This window comes from Amblyomma maculatum, chromosome 11, assembly GCF_055883805.1.
Source record: "Amblyomma maculatum isolate TAMU_Amacu chromosome 11, ASM5588380v1, whole genome shotgun sequence".
In the NCBI taxonomy this organism is placed as follows: Eukaryota; Metazoa; Arthropoda; class Arachnida; order Ixodida; family Ixodidae; genus Amblyomma; species Amblyomma maculatum.
Genome location: NC_139354.1, coordinates 117,918,827 through 117,941,742, shown reverse-complemented (window position 1 = coordinate 117,941,742; position 22,916 = coordinate 117,918,827). Strand labels below are relative to the sequence as shown.

The following is a 22,916-nucleotide window of genomic DNA, read 5'->3' as shown; positions in this document are numbered from 1 at the left end:
TCATACTTGTGATATCAGAATGTAGCCAGACCAGACGTGTACTACTGCTGTGTATCATCATCATCATCATCATCATCATCATCATCATCATCATCATCATCATCATCATCATCATCATCATCATCAGCATCATCATCATCATAAGCCTGATTATACCCACTGCACGGCGAAGGCCTCTCCCATATTTCTCCACTTAACCCGATTCTGTGCTAGCTGCATCCACTTGACCCCCGCAAACTTCTTGACCTCATCCGCCCACATAACTTTCTGCCGCCCCCTGCTACGCTTTCCTTCCCTTGGAATCCAGTTTGTTACCCTAAGCTACCATCGGTTATCCTCTCTTCGCACTACATGTCCTGCCCATGCCCATTTCTTTTTCTTAATTTCCACTAGAATGTCGGTAACTTGAGTTATTTCTCTCACCCACTCTGCACGCTTCCTATCTCTTAACGTTACCCCTACCAATTTTCGTTTCATAGCCCTCTGGGTTGTCCTCAACCTAAGTACAACTCTCTTGGTTAGCCTCCACGTTTCAGCCCCATAGGTGAGTACAGGTAAGATGCAACTGTTGTATACTTTCCTCTTGAGCGATACCGGTAAGCTGCTAGTCATAATCTGCGAGTGCTTGCCAAATGTGCTCCATCCCAATCTTATTCTTCTTGTTATTTCCTTTTCATGGTCCGGATCTGCGGTTGCTACCTGTCCTAAGTAGACGTATTCGCCTACTACTTCCAGTACTTCGCTACCTAATGTAAACTTCTGTTCCTTCCCGAGGCTGTTGAACATTACCTTAGCCTTCTGCATATTGATTTTCAAGCCTACCTTTCTACTTTTCCTGTCTAGGTCATCAATCATTATTTGCAGGTGATCCCCCGAGTTACTTAGCAAGGCAATGTCATCAGCAAATCGCAGATTACTGAGGTATTCTTCATCTACCCTTATCACTAACTGCTCCCATTCCAAGTCTCTGAATACTTCCTCTAAGCAAGCTGTGAATAGTACTGGGGAGATTGTGTCTCCTTGACTAACACCTTCCTTTATGGGAATTTTGTTACTTTCTTTATGCAGAACTATCGTTGCTGTGCAGCCACTATATATATCTTCCAGCACTTTCACGTACGACTCGTCTACCCCCTGATTTCGCAATGCCTGCATCACCGCCGATGTTTCAACTGAGTCAAATGCTTTTTCGTAATCAATGAATGCTAAGTATAAGGGCTGGTTATATTCCGAGCATTTTTCTATCACCTGATTGGTGGTATGGATATGATCGATAGTAGAGTACCGTTTCCGAAAACCTGCTTGATCCTTTGTATAATACAACTGTGTACAATACAACTTACCTTACGCGCCAAGGCCTGAATATTTTTAAGAAAACAGGTACGGGAAGCACTACAAGCGACTTTTATCATTCTCAATCTCGTGTACAAGATTAAATTCTCATCAAAGATACAGTGTATAAGAAACGAATAGGAATCGCAAGTCTAGTTCTCCACATGATACTTTATTTTCCGTTATTTTTAGATTAGTAATTGGGGTTTTTCGAAGCCAATCAACTGATGTCTGCTTCCGTGTTGGCAAAGACAAGTCCTCATTGAAGAAGCAGCCCAATATTTAATACCTTGCGCTAAAAATGGTTTTCTAGCCTTTACATTGAGAATGGCCAATTTGCGAATAAATGCGAACGTTTGCTAGAAGCAAGTAAACTCAAACTGCGCGTGCTTTACAAAGCGTTATTTGTTGTAGTCACTCGGGAAGGCGAAATACGCACGTCTATAGAAATGTCATCTCTCCCAATTGCCTTTTTTATGAAATACTGTAATAAGTCACTCTTAGTTTGACTTCAGTCAAACAGACTTCACAGGTTTGAAAAAATAATTTTCTGTTTTGGAGGTAGTACTCCTTCTTTGAAGTAAAGAAGTAGAAGATCATGTTGGTTGTCACCCTTGTGTTCGTCGTCCTGAGGTTTTCAACCGCAACAAAAGACGTGAATATGACCGCGATGACCAACTCCAGCGGCTTGGTAGGCTGGTTGGGTGAGAACGTGGAGCTTACGTACAACGTCAGCACACGCGTCGGCATCATAGTGGAATGCACAAGGAACGGCGACCATGTCACCTCGTACTTTGTCCTGGTAAGTCACCTGCATTGACTTGTCGATTTTATGCGCGCTGTAAAATTATCCCACATTCATGCGTGCCTCCTCACTCGTCGTAGTGAGCCTATGGCTATAGTGTGGTCTGCTGTGTTGAAGTTCGCGGGATCGAATGCAGGCCATAGCGGCCATATTTAAGAACGCTGAAACGACTCGGGGCTGGGCGATGTCAGCTTACATTAATTGCTGAGGTCAAATGTTGGCGAGCGGGAAAACATTGCGGGAGAGGGGGTTGGGCATGGATTGAACCTAGTAACAGAGCGAAAGCTGTGAGTGTTGTAGCGAAAGCCTTTTTAACACCAGGTTTTGAACCCGCGGTTTTTTTTTTCATAATTTTAATTTAAATTACCTTTTAGGGAAACAAAGGTGCCTTATACTTTTAGGTGGACGGCACGGAACTGTGGAGACCTACACCTAACCAGGTCATGATCATGTTTTCATATTTTTCTCGTATATTGTACATTCGTTTAGAAGAAAGGAAATGCGCAGTATCTGTCAGACATGAGAAAAGGAAGATGGGAGTGGAGGCGGAGGGAATGAGGTTCCGTAGTGGAAGGCTACGGAGTATAATTTGGCCAACTTTGGGCCTTTAACGTGCGTGGACATCACACAACCCAGGCCGGCCCACTCCGCTTTGGTCGTAAACGGCCGAGGAGTTCCAATTTGCGCTGCGGCTATCTCGGGACGCAATATAGAGGCCGCGGAGGAAGTGGCGATCGCTTTAGCTTGCGCAGAAACAAAAGCAATAATTATCATAAGCGACAGTAAGACTGCCATTGAAAACACTGGAAAAGGCAGGATCTCGCAGGAGGCGGCAAATACCCTTAGCGAACATCCACTGAACAGGAAAATTCAGATAATCTAACACCTGCGCACGCTGCCGTCCTTGGCAACGAGGCGGCCCATGAGGTAGCTTGAGCACTTTACTTCCGGGCAGTCATGCCCCCCCCCCCCCCCCCCGACGACTGGTGTAACGAGGAGTGGTTGCTAAATTATGGGATAATAATCAACCATTATCAATAATAATCAACCCTCCCCCCCAGACCCAAAATTGAATAACAAAGAAGCTGCTGCATGGAGGCACTTGCAAACTAATATGTTCATGAATCCGGTCTTGGCGTACCATGTGTACCCCGAGACGAGAGACCATGATAGATGTAGTGATTGTCGGGGGAGAGGGCCCTCGACTACATAACATGGGAATTCGCGCACTCTCCCGGGGTGGGACAAAATATAGTTAGTAGAGAGAACTGAGAGACCCTGCTCCAAAGCTCGGACCCTGAGCTCCAGCGGAACATCGTCCACCTGGCGCAGAAGGTTGCCATTGGTCAAGGCCTGCCAGCCAGCCTTTAACGTGGCGGCCCCCGTCTCCCAGGCCTACGTGCCGGGGGCCGGGGAGATCGGCTTCTTCTAGTGGAAAATAAAGTTTTTCAATCAATAAGTTATTAAAATTAAAGAGCACTGCAGAATCTGCATTGGAGTAATGAGAAAGCGCGGATGCTGCTGTTGGATGCTTCTGGTTGCATCTAGTTGCTTAATTCACTTCTTGTTTGCCCATTTTAGTTAGTGGTACTTTCAAATTGCGCGCCAATCCCTTCCTATGCCCTTTTTTCGGCTCTATTTCCAGTTGCGTAACGTCACATCCTTGACCTCATATCCACTACGGAACCCCTTTCTCTCTTTCCGCTTTCACTCCTACCTTCTCCCCTTCCCTTATGTGCGGTTCAGGTGTCCACAGAACAAGTGTGGCAGATACTGCACCTTACCTTTCCTGTGAACCAGCTATTCTAATTGATCATCTAATTAACTTATTGGCCAAATTATTTTTTCAGAAACATTACGTCACCCTCTATTGATTGAAACCACTCGTTAACCTCAACCACTTCTCAGTCACAACTGCTGTGGAACAATTTTGCGGACATGTTCTGCGGACAAGATCTGCGGACGCGCCCTGCGACAGGCTCTGCGGACACGGTCTGCGGACAGAAATCTGTGAACATAGCGAAGTAATGCTTTCGTATTAATAATAATAATAATAGGTTCACAGGAAAGGAAAAGCGCACTATCTGTCAGACGTACCGTGGACACCTAAACCGCCCCCTAAGGAAATGGGGATTGACAGCAGAAAGAGCTTTAAAAAGGAGCCGTAGTGGAGAGCTACGGAGTAATTTCGACCACCTGGGGATCTTTAACGTGCACTTGCGCTGACATCGCACAGCACACGACGCCTCTTCGTTTCGTTTCGATGGAGGCGAAACGAAGAGGCGTCGTGTGCTGTGCGATGTCAGCGCACGTTAAAGATCCCCAGGTGGTCGAAATTACTCCGTAGCCCTCCACTACGGCTCCTCTTTCTCTCTGTCCACTTTCATTCCCACCTTCCTCCCTTCCCTTACGGCGCGGTTCGGGTGTCCACAGAGCAAGTGTGACAGTTACTGCGCCTTTCCCTTCCTGTGAACCAATTTATTATTTATTATTACATTGCACAGCTTGCCCCGCCGCGGTGGTGCAGTGGTAAGACGCCCGACTACTGTGCCAGAATGAATGAAAAACTTTATTGGGAATTCTCCCGGCGTGGGTGGGGTCCTTAGTCCAGGGCCCCAGTGGCCTTTGCCGTCTTGCGTGCTCTCTTGATCAGTTTGAGCTGGTCATCAGGCGTCGAGCAAGACAGCGCAGCCTCCCACTGCTCCGGTGTTGATGTTGGTTGGTTGGTTTGTGGGGTTTAACGTCCCAAAGCAACTGAGGCTATGAGAGACGCCGTAGAGGAGGACTCCGGAAATTTGGTGTTTATTGGCGCTCTCTGTGTTTTTTGGCACGCCCATGTAACATGGTAGCGTGTAGGGGGTTCCCCGCATAGTGGGCATTTATTAACGCGCGTTACTTCGCTATTATCACAGATTTTTGTCAGCAGACCGTGTCCGCAGGCAGCGTCTACAAAATCGTGTCCGCAGCAGTTGCGAGTAATTGAGAAGTGGAAGAGGTTAATAAGGGGTGTCAATTGATAGAGGGTGACGTAATGTTGTGTCCGAAATAACGATTAAGTCAATAAACTAATTAGGTAATCATTTAGAGGCAAAATACGCAAAATCGTGTTGGCAGCAGTTGTGAATAATTGAAAAGTCGTAAAGGTTAATGAGTGGTGTCGATCGATAGAGGGTGATGTAGTGTTGTGTGGTAAAAATAATTAGCCCAATAGGTTAAGTAGGTAATTATTTAGAGGCAAAAATGAAAAAAGTAAAGGCGAAAATGGTCTCAATAGCGAATGGCTTGGCGCCACATTTGAATGTATCAAATACTACAATATTTAATTAAAGGCCATTTGTTTAACCTACACCAGCTACACCAGTGGAGCAAAACTTCATTATAGATATTGGAGATTTTCTACACTAGTGTAGCTGGTGTAGGTTAAACAAATGGCCCTTAAATCAGTCAATTAGAGTGACGTTAAGGAGGTGACGTCACGTAACCGGAAGTAGAGCCGAAAAATGGCATAGGAAGGGATTGGTGTGCAATTTGAAAGTACCGAAGATTAAAATGGGTAAACAAGAAGCGAATAATGTGACGTAGAGGATGTGATGTTTCGCTACCAGAAGTAGAACCAAAAAAGGGCATATGAAGAGTTTGGCGCGCAATTCGAAAGTATAGAGACAAAAATGGGTAAACAAGAAGTGAATTAAGCAACTGAAAGCAACCAGAAGCAACCAACCGCAGCATCCGTGCTTTCGCCTTACTCCAACGCAGATTCTGCAGTGCTCTTTAGTTTTCTCATATGTTGTGGGATGAATTTTACAGAGTACCCGAATTCGATACCGACCGCCGGCGGCTGCGATTTGATGTTGTTGTTGCGGCTGTAGGAAGAAAGACAAGAAAATGTACGGACCTGCTACTGGCTCTGTAGCTGAGCCACCTCCGCTGCCTCGTGCAGACGGAAGAGAGAAGGTAGAGAAAATTGAGCTAAGCGTTGCCAGGCGGTTCTTCTGTTTCTTCAGCACGCTGCCGCCGCTTGGCTGCAGCAGATCGTTCCAGCCTCACCCTATACGCATCATCCGATATACCTAAAGGCTGCGCCCCGACTACTGCGAGGAGCCGAGACACGTCACAAACAGCGAGCGCCCTCTCTCGTATACGACACAGTACCGTGTATGGACTTGCCGCCACCATTCGATGGCACGAGCTGGGGCCCCGTCTCTCGGTCTGGCGTGACGTCACACGGTCACGTGAAAATGGCGTGACGTACCCGCTGCGGCTCCTGTAAACTCACCGCCACCATCCGATGGCGCGAGCTGGGTGGGACCCCGTATGGAGGCGCCACGACACGCCAAAGGCTCGAAGTGCTAGCAGTATTGCTTTGTAATAAAAGAAAAAGAACAGGGGAAGAAAGACGCACTCCGCAACAACCGTCGCCCATCACCTAAGCTCTATAAAAACTTGGTGGCTGGCTAGAGAGAAGACTCCCCTGATGGGGCTGGGACAGGTGGGTCAACGCCGCTTGCGGCGGTGGCTAGCCTGTCCCAGAAGTTTCTTCTGTTGTAGGCCGTCATTGCACCCGCCACCGCTTCGGAGGTGGACGACGGCTGTTGTTGCGGCGCGCGTCTTTCTCTCCCTCTTCCTTTTCTTTCTTCTCTGTTTTCTCTTTTGTCTGCACGAGGCAGCGGAGGTGGCTCAGCTACAGAGCCAGTAGCATGCCCGTGCATTTCCTTTTCCTCCTTCCTACAGCCACAACAACCCCACCGCAAGCGGCGTTCACCGACCGTCACAGCCCCGTAGGGCCAGGAACAGCCACCTTTCCCCCGCGTTTCGATAGAGGCGAAACGAAGAGGCATCCATGTGCTGTGCGATGTCAGCGCACGTAAAGATCCCCAGGGGGTTGAAATTATTCAGTAGCTCTCCACTACGGCTCCCCTATCTCTCTTTCCACTTTCACTCCCACCTTCTTCCCTTCTCTCTCTCTCTCTTTCTTTTACGGTGCATTCAGGTGTCCACAGAAGCAAGTTTGACAGATACTGCGCCATTCCCTTCCTGCGAACACCTCTACGTTTCGCCTCCATCAAAACGCAGCCGCAGGCGGTCGGGATCGAGCCCATTAACTCAGGAGTAACTAGTTGTCTGGCGTCTTACCACTGCACCACCACGGCGGGGCCGTTTCTACCGCTTAGGTTAGGTTTTAGGGAAAGGAAGGAGCAGTATATATATATGGGTGAACACCACGAAATCAATTATTATTATTAAATAAGGCCACCTGAAAATAAAATTTGTCACACGAAGACCTGCCCCGCCGCGGTGGTGCAGTGGTAAGACGCCCGACTACTGTGCCGGAGTTCCCTGGTTTGATTCCGACCGCGGCGGCTGCGTTTCGACGGAGGCGAAACAAAGAGGCGTCCGTGTGCGGTGCGATGTCAGCGCACGTTAAAGATCCCCAGATGTTTGGACCAAAAAGATCAAAAAGATGTTGGGACACCCTTGCTGGCCTTCTTCGCCACGTCATGCTGCCCACTGTGTGACCCCGTGAACATGTGGCCGACAGTGGCTCGACCATAGAATGTCCACCACATCATGTAACCCAGTGGTCACATCTCTTATCCTCACCCGACTGGTTGTGCAACGCGGGGTTACATCTATAGTATTTCGCCTGTGTTCAAGTGAGCCGGAAAACTTTTACCAACAGAGCCTTTCAATAGGGAGGGCTGTAATGCAGCTTGAAGTGCATCATAAATTATACTGCACATGATTCAAACCGCCTGCTATACCTTCCAGGCGTATGGCGAAGTGCCTTACTGACTCGACTAAAGCTCTTCTGATTATACCGGATGTACGTTGTGATGGTCTATGCGTTCCCTCAAGTAAAAGCAAACATCCACATAAGTTAAAGACCGCATGTGACCCAGACACTCGCAAATCACTTTACTGTTTTTGTATTATTCAGTCACTATATACTTCAACATACAATTTCAATGGCACAAGGAAACGGGGAAGAACTGTTGCCGGATTGAGTTGGACCTTGCAAGAAAAGGAAGGATATGTTATTTGTGGATGCTTGCCGTCCTCGTATCGGGTTCAGCGTTTTATTTGGTGTTCCAGTAGTGAATTGCATCACAGCTGGTTCGATGCAGAGCAGTTTTGTTCCTTGCGCATTAATGCCTTTGCGTTGATTGTTGTTACATGCAACTAGAGTGTTTGTTTACGAGGTGCACAACGATGGTATCCTATTAAATTCACTGAAGAGAGAGAGGTATGATCCGGAACTCATGTACCCTATTATCCTTGCGCAACTCCTATTGTGTCGCTACCGATGGTCGATCGTCACGCTCCAGGGGAGTCGAGGGGTTGGTGGCTTCTATGTGGTTCCAGCGGTTCAGCAGCGCAAATAATCGGGCCTTAGGTGTGCTGTAGCCTTCTGGTTCACTTTTAGTGATTGGCTCCTGCTTGTCAACAACGTTGCAGTCTGGATAGTTATTTATTTATCGGATTATTCAAGATGCTCACAGGCTCCAAATAGGAGTATATTGTGTGATTGGAGCGAGTACAGGAAGCGAAGGATGCAAAAAGCAGATCATGCATCATGACTTAACAAGTGACAACAACTAACAAAGATGACGATAAATGGTGACAATCAAGCGACAAAATGGTGCATAAGAAAATGCAATGCAGCATATAAAATAACTAAGAAAGCAGTAGCAGTATTCGCTCTTTTAAGATTGCAGTTAAAGTAGCAGCGAAGGCTGGACGTGAATTTCCAGATTCTTTTGATGCAAAAGAGCTGCCATTAGCCTTCTTGATGTTTCTTCACATACTTATTACCTCTACGTTGTCGCACAGAACCTTAGTCTCTGCAGACTAACTGATACCAGCAGCCTGTCGCTCTGGTGATAGCTCTTTTCATCTACGTCAGGTCCCCAGCGTAGCTGTCCCCAAGCAATGGGATTTTCAAGGGTGAAATGAGCGCTAACTTTCCATTCTAGCAAATTAATGCGAACAACATTCGGAAGACGCCACAACGTAGCTAAAAATTTCCTAAATAATCTGAGACGACTGCCAGCTGAAAAAACTTCACCATAATATTGCCTTGTAAGAGGCTCGAAAAGGTGGTGGCACTAACAGCAAACGCTCACTTTCTGATGCTTTAAAACAATCGGCGACTTAGTGCTGCTTTCTCATCTGTATATTTCCGCGCAATTAGATAACTAGTCATCTGGCCATAATTTATGCGCCTGTTCTGTGCCGCGAATATTAGCTGACAGGCGATGCAAAGAGCGAAAGAAGCGAGAAACACTAAACGCATTGTTTAGTCTAAAACAGAATTAGCTCAACGGCAGCGTCATGCAATGCACCAAAAGCGGAGAAAGATGCCGAGCCTGCTGTCCAGCCAAGAAAAGCAGCTGATAGCGGATACTCACCAAGCCTCTGAAAAATACAGGGAGACCACAGGCGCTTCCCATATCAAACATATCAAACATAGGTGAAGTTGGAGATGCGTTTATTATAATTTATTATTATTGTTTATTTTCATGTGCGCAGAACCTGAAAAAAAAATTGGGGGACACTTAAGCTCTGCCCTTTATTTAGGGCATGGTGCTACAGCGTGAATGGCTCCCGTTGATATGGCTCTACTCGAGTAACCTCATTCGCGTACATGATACTCGCTTAATAACTAAGTACTTAATTGGTGCTTTTATATTATAAATTATGCTCATTAACATGCAGTAGCAAGCTTCCGTATTACGTGAAAGATCACCCATATATGAGCCCCGCCTTAATAAAGCCCAACACACGTGCCTGTGTGTCCCACGGGTATAGGTTTGTCTAGGGATGCAAAGGTCCAGGTTTCATCCCATCTCAAACGCAGCTCCCGAGTCGGCGGCTCCTACCAACTCACACATGACACGTGATCCTGTGACGTCACTCAATCCGCCAACTTATCAGGTCCGGCCATCTCATCGCCGACTGTACTGGCATCTAATTTTTCATTGAACGAGAGGCATAACGCAGTTGCTTCCACGAACCTGCAGCGCAAAAAATAGAGAAACACATCGGAAGAAAACATTCACGGGCAAGGACAATAGTTTCCGCCTCAATGACTACTTCCTATGTGTGGCTGGCCCTTTTTCGCTGCAGTTATATGAGTTGTCTCCCCTGATGGGGCTGATACAGGTGGGTCACCGCCGCTTGCGGCGGGGGCTATCCTGGCACCGAATTTTTATCTGTTCTAGACCGTCATTGCACACGCCACCGCTGGTGGTGGACGACGGTTGTTGCGGCGTGCGTCTTTCTTTCCCTCTTCAATGACTGCTTCCTATGTGTGGTTGGCCCTTTTTCTCTGCAGTTATGTCGAGCTGTAGGCAAATAACCTGGCCAATTCGCCACCACTGACAATCTAAATATCCGGCATAGCTGTTTCTCGTTCTTGTTGGTGGAGTTGCTGGCTTCACCAAAATGAGTAGACATCCGGCTTCAGCTGTGCTATCACGCTTTCCAGGTGCCTGGCGACGAGACGGTGCGCATAAATCGTTCGCTCAGCATCCGCTCTATCCGGTACCGTGACGTAGGCGTTTACTCGTGCGAGGCTCGGGTGCCCCTGCCGGGAGGCGGCAGCGATGCTCCGGCAGCCAACGTCACGTGGTACCTGGAGGTGCAACGGCGTCCGCCGGCCTGCCTCGTCAACGAATCGTGCGTGGAAGCCGACGGTCACAGCTGCTGGAGGGATGAGTGCTCGTGCCGCTCTTCAGACATGAGCTTCTTCTCCAAGAGGGGCCACCGCCGTTGCCGCCTCACGGGGGCACTCAGCCTCACGGCGAGGATCACTGCACTGCCTCGCTCAGCGGTGAGGGTCTTATGCTAGTAGAAGAACGGCAGATTGGACAAGTTCGTGGTGATTCATAACGAGAAGTAATCTAAGCAGCGCTAGACGACGGGACAAAGAATAGAAGAGACAAACCTGGCGCTCAACTTACAACTGGTTTATTAAAGATTGAATCTCAATTTGTGCACACAGATGTGTATAAATTTATACATTTGATCCATATAATCAGAATATTAGTGAATGCGTTAGCAAGACATCTATAACTTGTTCTGCAAAATAAATGCCTTTGTTAAACTAAGGGGTCCTGTAAGGCGGGTACATCACGTGCGAAAGTTGTTACATTTTGTGTAATGTTATTGGAGCCTCTATGTATGACAGTACGCCTGCGCGTCCACATTTGCGTGCATAAAATGACATCCAATGTTCCGATAAAACTAGTTGTAAGTTAAACGCCATTTATGCCCCTTCTAATCTTTATCCCGTCGCCTAGCGCTGTTTAGGTTAGTTCTCCTTATGCTTGTGCTTGGCTGAAGAGTACTATACACGACCCAAAAGCTCCGCATAAGAATAAACACACAAAGACGACGCTGATTAACAACAGACAACGAAAAACGCCACATAGCAAGGAGCGCACAAACACGAGGCCGATTGAAGTTAGCCTCGTGTTTGCGTGTGGTCTCGTGTGGGGCGTGTTTTTGTAAGCTGGGGTACTCTCGCATCATGAGCCAGTCAGCTCAGAAAAAAAATTATCTTCTGAATAAGCTTCGAACTCGTCTATCCCAAACTTTTCTGTTATTAAAATTATATTTTGGTTCCTTCAGCATCAGGAGTAGAAAAAGACTTCTTCGCTATTTTAGATTGAGTAATTATGGGAAACTGGCTAAAGAATTTCGCAAGACACTGCGTAGTAAATTTTAGGCTACACATTTGGATGTTCCAACAACTTGCACAGCGCCTTTGTTTCACTAATGTTTCCTTATCTTTGTATTGATTTTAGGGATTAAAATGTTCAAAGATCTTTGCTTGGGTCTCAATGGTCTGTAGTTCCGTATAATACATCACACAATATTTGAAGGTTGTCCTCGAGTTTGAATTACAGTAGGCAGCTACATAATGTCAGACAGATGTCAAATTTCTACTTACAGTAGCATATTATATGATGATCATGCTTAGATTTTAATGGCATATGAGCAAGGCGCACCGAAGAGCCATTAATGAAATTTCTTAGAACAGGATCATTAAATCGCACAGAAGGAAATTCGTGGTGGTGAAATTGAAGCAAACGCCAGTGAGAGGAGCGTCTGTTGCAATCATTTCATGAACAGCTTGTCAGAGTGACGACAATGGGAGAAGCGATAGCAAAAAACGTATAGCTACAAATGTCTGCGTAGAAGTATTATACAGTAGAATAAAAGACCATCTGCAGTGAAAATAACAAGCTCAGAAGGAAGATCATCTGGTATTCGAAGAATAATGTTTGGGGTGCACGATCATCGTCATAAAGGCATCACAAAAAAATGCTGAGTATTACATTCGAACCCATTGGACTGTGTGCCCTGTAACACAAGAATCGTTTTATTTGTTTTCCCCTGTGACCATGAAGAACAGAATTTCGTTGAAATCTCCTGGTATCAAAGTGTATACGTGCGAAATTTATTGGGTAGGTTCAAAACTATGGACAAAACTCACCCATTGAGCCACTTCGGCAGGTGTGAGAGGTAACTGTTCAAAATGATAGCTGTACTAGTTACTTGTGCAGTGGGTAGTTTTTCAGGGCCTTACAGATACGCAATCACGCAATGATTTTTTTTCTTGATTCCAAAATGGCATTTCAGAATGGCCTTTTACAAGCACTATTACTTCTAATATTTTGTCTTGATAATCATTAGCAGATTTGAGTAAAACAATGAAAAATGCATTTTAAACACCAAAGCGGTCTTACCTACCAGGTATTCCCACTCAATTCGTCAACTGACTTATCATGGCCAGAAATGTAGCGAGTGCCACAACTAATTGTTCATTTTCAAATCCTCAAAAACTGTTAGCGCCACTTACATATTCGGGTTCGCTTTTTGATAATGAGGACAGGCCTCTTATCTGAACTTTTCAAGCAAAGTAACGTTTGTCCTGGGTATGCTCCGTGTCATTTTCCTTCTCAGAAGGTTTCCAAAGATAGTATCAGCTGTCAATTATCGTTGTCATGACACATCAAACCGCATTGAATAAAATTCAGATTTTGTTGAAACTAAGACAGTTTTTGAAAAAAAAAATGAATAAACCTTACTTCGAGGTCATATCATTTAAGAAGCGTCATCTTGATTGCTCACAGAAGCCACTGTGCCGCTTTGTTGGTCGCCAGCATACTTCGCCTTGCTTTTTGTACTGTTTACGCTGTGGCCATGAAGCGGACATTCGGCCACGCATGTACTTACATTTATTTGCCTATGGGAAGTTACATAACTTCGTCATTTTGTTACGAAAGCAACACTACGCTAGTCGTCGAGCAATTTCGCGTGGCACAGCGTGGGCCAAGCTGCGCATGCGCGAGGAGCCGCGTGACTTTAGAGGCAGCAGCTGGTGTGTCGGAGCTGCCGTCGCGGCCGCGCTTCGCCGGTGCCGGAGATGTGACGTCATAACCCCAGCCGGCGCCAGCTGCGCATCACTCTCTCCGTTGGTTGTGCGGAGAAGAGGTGTGCGTGTAAGTATAGAGAAGGAGAGTCCGGCAGCCTAAGCTATCCTAAGCGTAGCCATGCAGCTCTTGCTTTCGCAACTCAGCTAGGTTTAACCGGGGCTAAACCACTGCCATTTCTTTGCAACTCCTTCAGTTTGACTTACTCGAGATCGGCTACTACCTGGTGACATTCGGTGACACCGTCGTCACCTGGCACAGCGACAAGGTTCGAAGCGGGCGCTCCGTCACCAAAGTGCTGGTGGATTCACCTCGTCGCCAGTTCAGCGGCACAATCTACTTGCGACGCCAGCAGTTCGAGCACGGTGGCACCGTCAACGTGACGGCTGCGCTGTCTGGCACGTCCATATCGAGAGTGGCGCAGATTGAGGTGCCGAGGAGCACTTACCTGATAGGCGACGCCTGCAAAGACGACTTGGACTGCAGCCACTCCAAGGGCTTCTGCATGAAGGTATGCCTAAAGAACACAATGAATGGCTCAGGTTGATTCGATTTTTCTTGCTGCATAGGTACGTAAGAAAACAAGTTGTAATCACTTAATATTATTGCATTCGGAGTGCCAATGAGGTAAAAACTGATCAGAGTTGGTAGTGTCGGTGAACGTCTGAAGTCAGGCGCTACAAAGAAGCACCAGCTGGATTGTGTCCCTGGATGTAAATTATGCCTCTAGCAACCTGTTAATCACCCCTCAGTGGCCGGTTATAACGATGTGTTTGTACTGATGATCGTTGTTTAGTTAATTTACAAATTGCGGTGCCGGTCGTAGTGCTAAGGTGTAACAGGCTCTAGGCTGCAGAATGATCGAACGGACGCATAGAAGATACAGTAGAAAATGCCATCGCATTTACTCCACATCAGCTCAGTTGACCACCTCTAAATTTACCGGGGTGATGTTCGGGCGAGTTGGTTCATCTTCAAGAATAAACAGCGCTTTTCAGACAAGGACAACACAAGAGTGCTTTAAATTTATGCGCTTCTGTTGCAGTTATATAAAAGGACGAATGTATTCTAAACAAGAAGGATGCTGACCACATGCTTCTCTCCAATTAGAGGTGGTAATATGCATTGTTTCGAGGCCTATACCACGTCTCCCTAATCATAAAGCATTGCAGCTGACGTTGCAGAAAATAGAAGGGGCTTACATAAAACGTTTCTAGACTTAAAACGGCACTGGCAGTAATTGCGCTCGGACGACACCACGTGTGACAGTAAACATCCTGTGTTGTTCCTGTAATATGAACACAGTAGAAATAATGCAACAAATATAAAATCCGAACAGGGTCACTGCTCGTGTACCGACAGCACTGGAAAAGACCACGGGCGCCCCGTCGACGGTCAGTGCGTAGCGGCCTGCTCTCTACCCAACGACTGTGATTCTGTTCAGCACAGCTACTGCTTGGGCGGTGTCTGCCAGTGCTTCGAGGGAATGCACCTGCACAACAGGTTAGCCATGGAAACAGGAATGGTACTTAGTGTTAAACCCCTGGAATGTGGTGTCGATTGCTTTCGATCTTTTTCGAGGAAACAATTCATAAATAGGACGCCTGGCAGGAGGGAGCGCGTTTACTACCAGAATCCTGATGTGATCATCACAAATAAAGAAATCTTACCACCACAGCGAATGTGAACCGCAAATCAAATGCAATAAACTTTGTTAAAAATACCGATGCCGGCGTTTTTGTATAAAGCGAAGGTTGCAAAGTGTAGGACTTCACGGAAACCCAAGAATAAATATATATGAAAGGAATATAAGTACATAAAATTAATCGTATATTTAGAAAGAAAACATGAATATTAGGCAATAGAATTCACTTAAGAATTGCTACACCCACGTGAGGCGTATAAAATATGACATTGTTTAAAACAGGATGGAACAGAATTCCAAATTTGAAAAAAAGGTCTACATAGCGATGTCTTTTGCTGCAATAAATGTCCACATTCTAGGCTACAACACAGAACTGGATAACAAACAGTGTTCAGTTGTTATGTAACCTTGGCTGTCTGTGCAGGTAAATTGCACTGCCAGCCGCACAATGTGCACAATAGAGCCCCGATCAGTTAACTTATTGATGTTAACTAATCGACTGTTCGCTTTTGTTTTTTGTGGCCAAATTTAATAAATAATTGAAAGCTGCGATGACATTAAAACTTGGTTCAGTTTTTAATTTTTTTCATTTGTAACGCAGTCCGAAATATTTAACGCCAAAATTGCCTAATTTTTAGCTCCTAAAGTTGGCTTCCCACAATGTTTCTTTTTAAATATCGTGGCTCGCATTTCTAATAAAGAAAATGCGGAAGTTGTCTGTCTATATTAATCTGCAGTAGCAGTCAATGCTATTTTTCGACAGGAGTATACCCAGCGAAGCCATTTTAAAAAAGGAGCATTGCGAAAGCCAACTTTACAAACTAACAAAGCGTATTTTGACGTGAAATATTTCAAAACACGTTGCCGATAGAGAAAGTGTGAAAATTGGGCTCAGCTTACAGGCTGGCATCCTTTAAGTTTTCAATGAAATGTTGGTCCGGGAAATCAGAAATAAGAAAGTAAAGTAGATTAGTTTTTTAGGTAGTTGATCGTTTCACCACTGAATTCTTTTGTGTACATAAAGTCCTCTTCACTGTACAATCAGTCTGCACAAACCGCTCCGGCGTATCATTCGCAGTGTAAAAAAACTCTGTAAACAGTTAAGAAAAACAATCGCAATAGGCGATCTTAACATTAGGTTGAAAGAAGAGAAAAATTCTCATTATCAAAGATGTCCTACAGTAGACATAATATGAAAGCAGTCATACACTCTCATAAATGTATCCTAAAGCAAAAAAAAAAAAAAAAAGCAGTGGTTTAGCCTTGTTCTAGGAGCTGTTGGTTTAGCTCAGGTATGCCAGGATATATGTAGCGAGAGGTAGGTTTCCCTGGCTGAGCTTGTGCTCATGTGTGAGAGTCAGATCCTCTTCTAGTTCCCGTTGGCTGAACTCTTACATAGGCCCCATTTCGGCGGTTATCCGTTTGGCCATTCCTCTTTCTGTTCGGGCGTTTCCGCTGCTCTCTTCGTCTTCTTACTCTCATTCTCGCTTTGCTGCTGCTATACGCCGCTTTTTATGCTATCTGGCAGCTGCGTTTCGATGGCGACGAAACGGAGAAACGTTCGTGTGCTATGCGATGTCAATGCTGTTGTTGTTGTTGTGGCTGTATAGGAAGAAGGAAAAGAATGCACGGGCCTGCTACTGGCTGAGCCACCTCCGCTGCCTCGTGCAGACAGAAGAGAAAATAGAGAAGAAAGGAAAGGAAGAGGGAGAGAAAGACGCGCGCCGCTGCAACAGCCGTCGTCCACCACCGAACAGGTGGCGGGTGCAATGACGGCCTACAACAGGTAAAAATTCGAACAGGCTAGCCCCCGCCGCAAGCGGCAGTGACCTACCTGTCCGATGTCAATGCACGTTTAAGATCCCCAGGTGGTTTAAATAACTCCGAAGCCCTCCACTATGGCTCCTCTTGCTCTCTTTCCACTTTCTCGCCCGCCTTCCTCCATTCCATTACAGCGCGGATCAGGTGTCACAAAGCGCGTGACAGATACTGCGCCTTTCCTTTCCTGTGAATCAATTATTTTTTATTATACCATTTTATTATTATTATTATTATTATTATTATTATTATTATTATTATTATTATTATTATTATTATTATTATTATTATTATTATTATTATTATTATTATTATTATTATTATTATTATTGCACTCTGCATCTTGGCGTCTCCGCTTGGCTAGGCGTTCCTCTCTTTGCTCTGGTGTCTCCGCCGCAGCTTAGCCTTGTTCTGTTCGTTTTTCCTACGGTGGTGGTAACAACTTTTATTGCCACGAAATGAAAGGAATTATTTCGGGCTGGGGCGAGTCTAGGGTGGCCTTCAGTCGGGAGCCTCCAGTCGGGACGGCCAACGGCCAGGCGACAACCTCTGGGTCCGACGAGTTGAGACTTTCCAATCTCTTACGCCGCTTAGCAGCGGCCCGACTTTCTTTACCATCGCTCTCCATGGAGAACTCCGGGCTAAGCTGCATTCACCGCACCACAATATACGCGCGATGCTATCTCCGCGTAGTAGAGCGCACCGCTTCTGCTCCACAAGTGGCGGTGCCGATGGAGTGACGTCACCCGACTCCTGACGTCAACCGGCTCTGCGCGCAGTTACGTCACTCGCTCCTCGCGCATACTCAATACGGTTGCCGGAGAGCTGCGCGACGCCAGCGAGAGTGCGGCCAGTGTAGCTTATGCTACAAAAACACCATTATCTGAGACTGAAAGTTTCTCGAGGCAACAAGTTTCACCCTTCCCTTTTCTCGAAAAATAGGCTTTTGCAAAAATCGTTCTGTAATCATACTCGTGCACCTGCTAGGATTGACCGCGCTTTAGACGCAAGTTCGTTCTGACTGGTAGTGTTTCTCTTGACGCATGTACAGAAGGCAGCATTAAATGGTTAGAGCCTTAAATCTTTTCTTATCGCGGTTAATGTTCCGTAGTCTAGCATGGCTTTAATGTTCGTAATTCTCTAGAAAGGATTATAACTATTACACATAAAGCGCGCAGCCTGATTTTGAAGTTTTACTAGTGTGTTTATCAGATCCTTATGTGTGTTACAAAAATAAACATAATCGAGGCTAGATCTCACATATAAAAAAGGAATGTTTCTTTACATATTCGGGCCCGTAATTGATGTTTCTACGAATAGAATTCGTTTCACTTGTCTCAGATACTTTCTGCGGGATATGTGCGTGCCATGCGTGCGCTTGCGGGAAAATATCTTCAAGATACTTATATCCTGGTACTCTTCTTGTCATTGTCTATTCGACAGCGCATTGTGTTTGTGGTTCAAATTTCTTATTTGCAAAATGAAAATGAGTACATCAGTGATGTGACACAGTGTTGATGTGACACAGTGTTGATGTGACAGTGTTGAAGGCTTTCTTAAAGTCAAGGAATAGGACATCAACAGGTTCATATATTCTTTCAAGGGAAGCGTTGGAATTCAATTGCGCTTTCTATAAGTGACTGCCGCAAAAGCAATGTTGGAAGAAATAAAAAGATCAAGATTCGAGGTATTTAAATGATAGGATTTGCAATTATGCTAAAAAGGTTTGCAGCAAAACTGACGTTATTGCCCTGTAATGTTCTCGGAGTTTCTTGTCTTGTTATGTAAAGACTGGGGGAAGAACTGAGATATTTCAGCCCTGTCGAACGAATCCTGCCCCGAACAAAGCTCTGACTATCGTAAAGAGATATTGCGCTCTAATGCTGTGACATGGCTTTAAAATATAGATGGTACACTATAGGAGCCCATAGCTGCAGAGTTGTCAAGCTGCTGCAAAAGATAATCATCACGATATAGATCGATGTTTGTTTCATGCATGCAATGATCATACGCATGGCTGTGACTATTTGATGTAGCTTTCCCTGATAAATAACGATTCAAAATAGATGTAAAACATTTCAACCTTTTTCCGCGTTACTATGTTTAGTTGGGTCATTTTGTATTTTTCCTTGAATGCTAGTGTTAGGTCTGTTTGGCTATTTTAATGTATTTCGAATGTCTTAGGACTCTTTTATATCCGTCTTTAATCGTGCAAGAACTAAATGTTTATCCTTATTTATTTCTGCTTTTGTCTTTAGGTTTCATCATTTACTCGTTAGCGGATGACGACTGTTATTAGTAAAACATATTTTTTGCCCTCGTGTAAATTCTCGTGAAAAGCTCCATATTTCAATTGATCTATAAATTATGTTTTATTGCGAAAGCAATATTACGCTCATGAACGGCCTTCCGCGTAGCGGCGGTAGGTAGTCTTGACCTTTAGAATGACCTCTGACGTCATACCAGGGTGAGGGACGGGCTACCAAGTCGAGTCGTCGCGTAGCGGCGGCCGGTAGCCATGGCGCGCCGCGCTCCTCCCGCTAGAGGCGCTGCGCGCTAGATCTCTGACGTCATACCTGGAGCGAGAGACGGACTAGCAAGTCGAGTCGTCGCGTGGCGGTGGCCGGTAGGCACGCGTGAAGACCCGGCGCATTGCGTTCCTTCTGTTGGAGACGCTGCGCTCGCTTTGACGTCACAATGGAGAGGTAGGTGGCGTAGCCAGGGGTATATACTCGGGTTCACAGTCTGCCAAGTCAGTCGCCATGCCTCCGTAAGAGAAGACGCGTCGCCTCGCTGCTGCTAGGAAGCAATGGCGAGCTACGGAAACAGATGAACAGCGTGAAGAGCGTCTCGCTCGACGGAGTGCTCAAGATGCAGCTAGACGGGCACGTCGATCTTCTCGTGAATCCTGCTCATCTGACGATAATCCAGACTGGAGCATGATGGATGCTCTGAACAGCGAAGCTGACTCTGTATCCACGTGTTCATTCACCAGTGAAGAACCGCAAGCCATGCTAAGGCGTAGCTAAGATGTATTGCTTTCGCAACCTACCAGGCTTAACCAAAGCTAAGCCGCAGCCAATTTTTTTCTCTCCAATATTTTGTGACGTTGAGTGAGTTTCCAAATATGTTCTGGACCACTAATGACTACCATGTAAAGAATAAAGAGGGGAGGTTCAAAATAGGGTCTTCCGGTTTTCTCCGGTAATGGCTTTAGTTACAGAAAAAGCACCAGATGCATAAGCACGCTGTGTCCGGTCGGGTAAGTAGTCTTTCTAGAGACGCTGAGGTGGGATAGAAAAGCTATAGGTTTGTAGTTGGTTAAATTAGTTGAAACATTAAAGAGGTCGATCGCAAAGATGAAATCTAAAAATATATGGAGCCCAACGTCGGCCAGTATCAGTGCCCTGTCTTAGGTATTAGGTTAAACTAATAATTGTAAAGGCGATAATATTGGCAGTGCAGGAATTGTTTTGATTAGGTACCAATGGAAGGAACGAATTATTGCTTCATCATTTTTAGAAGTCGAAATTGATATTTGCCGTTAAATGGAAGATAGATTGTTTCTGCAGTTTGAAATATCGGAATGAATTTCATTTCTTTTAGGTAACTGGGAAACGTGGCTGCTGTAAACATATTGTTACCAGTATTGCAAATCGAGTCTGTCATAACTGAGAAACAGTTTGATGCGGTAAATGGAGATATCGGGTCCCAGGATTGTGTTATTAAAATTAGGGATAATTTTTAAACCTTGTAGGGCTTGTGGCGCGCCGCGCTTTCGAAGGCCGCGCCACTTCCCAATGCTCCCTGCGCGCGTGCCTGTTTCCCTCTCCCCGCTCGCGCGGGGATAACCGGTCCCGCGCGAGGGGGCTATAAAAGAAGGCACGCGCCGCCGCCTCGCTCTCTTCTTGGTCCCTGGCGCTTCCTGGTCCCTGGCTTGTCGCTCCCGCTTCCCTCCCGGCTCTCCACGGAAACGACCCGCAGCCACCCGGACGACAAGATCCCTGTGAGATTAAATATGTTTGTTATACGGCCCACTGTGTGTTTGTCGTGCGCATCCCTCGGGCAGAGGAATCGCCCACAACTGGCGCCCAACGTCGGCGGGAGAATTTCGTGGTAACCACGGCGGAAAATGGGAAATGTACTCCCACGCCGCGTCACCGGGCGACCGCCCCGGGGGCGCAGAGGCTTTTGTCCCCCTCGCCTGTAGAGCGCAAGGAATGTTGTCGCGCTCGAGCCCTTTTATGCTAGTGCGGTTAGTTGGTCAAAGCTACTCGGCACTCGTTGACACGGGCTCAACTCTGTCATTGGTCGGTGATGATGTTTTCGAAGCCTGCCGTAGATGTAACATCCGTGTAAGGCCAGCAGAAACCACTTTGAGCTTAGCAGCAGGGACAACAAAAGCAGAAGGAGCGGTGCGTCTGGTCCTGCGTTTTGACGGCAGGAAGCGGAGGCATCGCTTCGTCTATCTGCCCGGCTTAGCCATACCAGTTATTCTGGGAAGAGATTTTCTTTCGAGCGAAGGCATTGTGCTTGACATGGGGGAGAACGGCTATCGCTACAGCCCCTTCACCCCCCTCATTCCCTTTGTTAGCGCACCCAAACAGGAATGCGTCGCTGAGCGAGCGAGCGTTCACGCTTTTGTCGCAGAGGGCTCCCCCGCGACACTGAATGGTAGCCCATTAGAAGCAATTATCGCGTCCTTCTCGGGAACCGGTAGTCAGCGCCGAAGGCTCGTAGAAACTTTACTCCCGTTTTCGGATTGTTTCACAGAGAAACCAGGCAGGACCGACTTGCTTCAGCACGAGATCGAAACGGGTGATGCGCGCCCTTTCAGATGTAACCCGCGGCCGTTAAGCGCGCATAAGAGACAGCTTCTCGACAGCGCCCTTGACGAGATGATTGATACCGGCGCGGTGAGACCCTCACAAAGTCCCTGGGCGTCCCCAGTGGTTCTAGCGCCAAAGAAAGATGGTTCGGTCAGGCTGTGTGTTGATTATCGAAAGCTCAACTCACTGACGCCTACGGTTGCGTACCCTTTCCAGTCGATCGAGGCTGTGATGTACGCGTTAGGGAACGCAAGGTTCTTCACAGTCCTGGATGCAAGCAGAGGGTACCTGCAGATTGAGGTGGCGGAAGGTGACATTCAGAAAACCGCATTCACCTGTCACCGCGGGCTCTTCGAATTTACTCGACTCCCGTTTGGCTTGTCTAATGCACCGAGCACGTTCATGCGATTGATGGACATCATGCTGGGCGATGCAAGGTTCAACTACGCGATGGCGTACCTCGACGACGTCGTGATATTCTCACAGTCGTTCGAAGAGCATCTCATTCACTTGAATTCCGTTCTTGAAAGAATGAGACGTGCGGGTATAACGATCAACCCAAAGAAAGTGCAGTTGGCATCGAAGAGAGTTAACCTCTTGGGATTTGTGGTTGATGATGGCACTTTGAGACCGAACGATGACAAACTGCAGGCAATTCTGAACTACCCCTGCCCGACGGACGTGAAAAGCTTGCAGAGGTTTTTGGGAATGGTTGCCTTCTACAGACAATTCATCCCTAGTTGTTCAGAGCTCGCTAGGCCGTTGAACCAGCTGTTGCGGAAAGGCTCGAAGTGGGTCTGGGGCAAGGAACAGAACGACGCTTTTGTTGCCTTGGCTCGCGCGATAGCGAACACCGCTAGTTTGCGCCTCCCCGACCTGAACAAGCCGTTTGTCTTGCAGACAGATGCTAGTGATGCCGGTGTAGGAGCTGTTTTGTTGCAGGAACACGAGGGCAAACTGCGCCCTGTCGCGTTCGCTAGCCGCACGCTCACATCGGCGGAGCGGAATTACTCCGTGACCGAAAAGGAATGCCTGGCGATAATGTT

At 46.5% G+C, this 22,916-nt stretch overlaps 1 protein-coding gene across 1 annotated transcript in view; it reads left to right on the top strand.

The window, feature by feature from the left end:
* Window positions 1–2,002: 2,002 nt before the first annotated feature.
* Window positions 2,003–22,916, top strand: part of LOC146174836 (uncharacterized) — a 41,668-nt gene continuing 20,754 nt past the window's right edge. Inside the window, exons 1-4 of the mRNA XM_084585467.1 lie at window positions 2,003–2,134; window positions 10,626–10,970; window positions 13,775–14,089; window positions 14,918–15,081. Of these exons, the coding sequence (XP_084441593.1) occupies window positions 2,003–2,134; window positions 10,626–10,970; window positions 13,775–14,089; window positions 14,918–15,081 (956 nt within the window). The remainder of the gene's footprint in view (window positions 2,135–10,625; window positions 10,971–13,774; window positions 14,090–14,917; window positions 15,082–22,916) is intronic.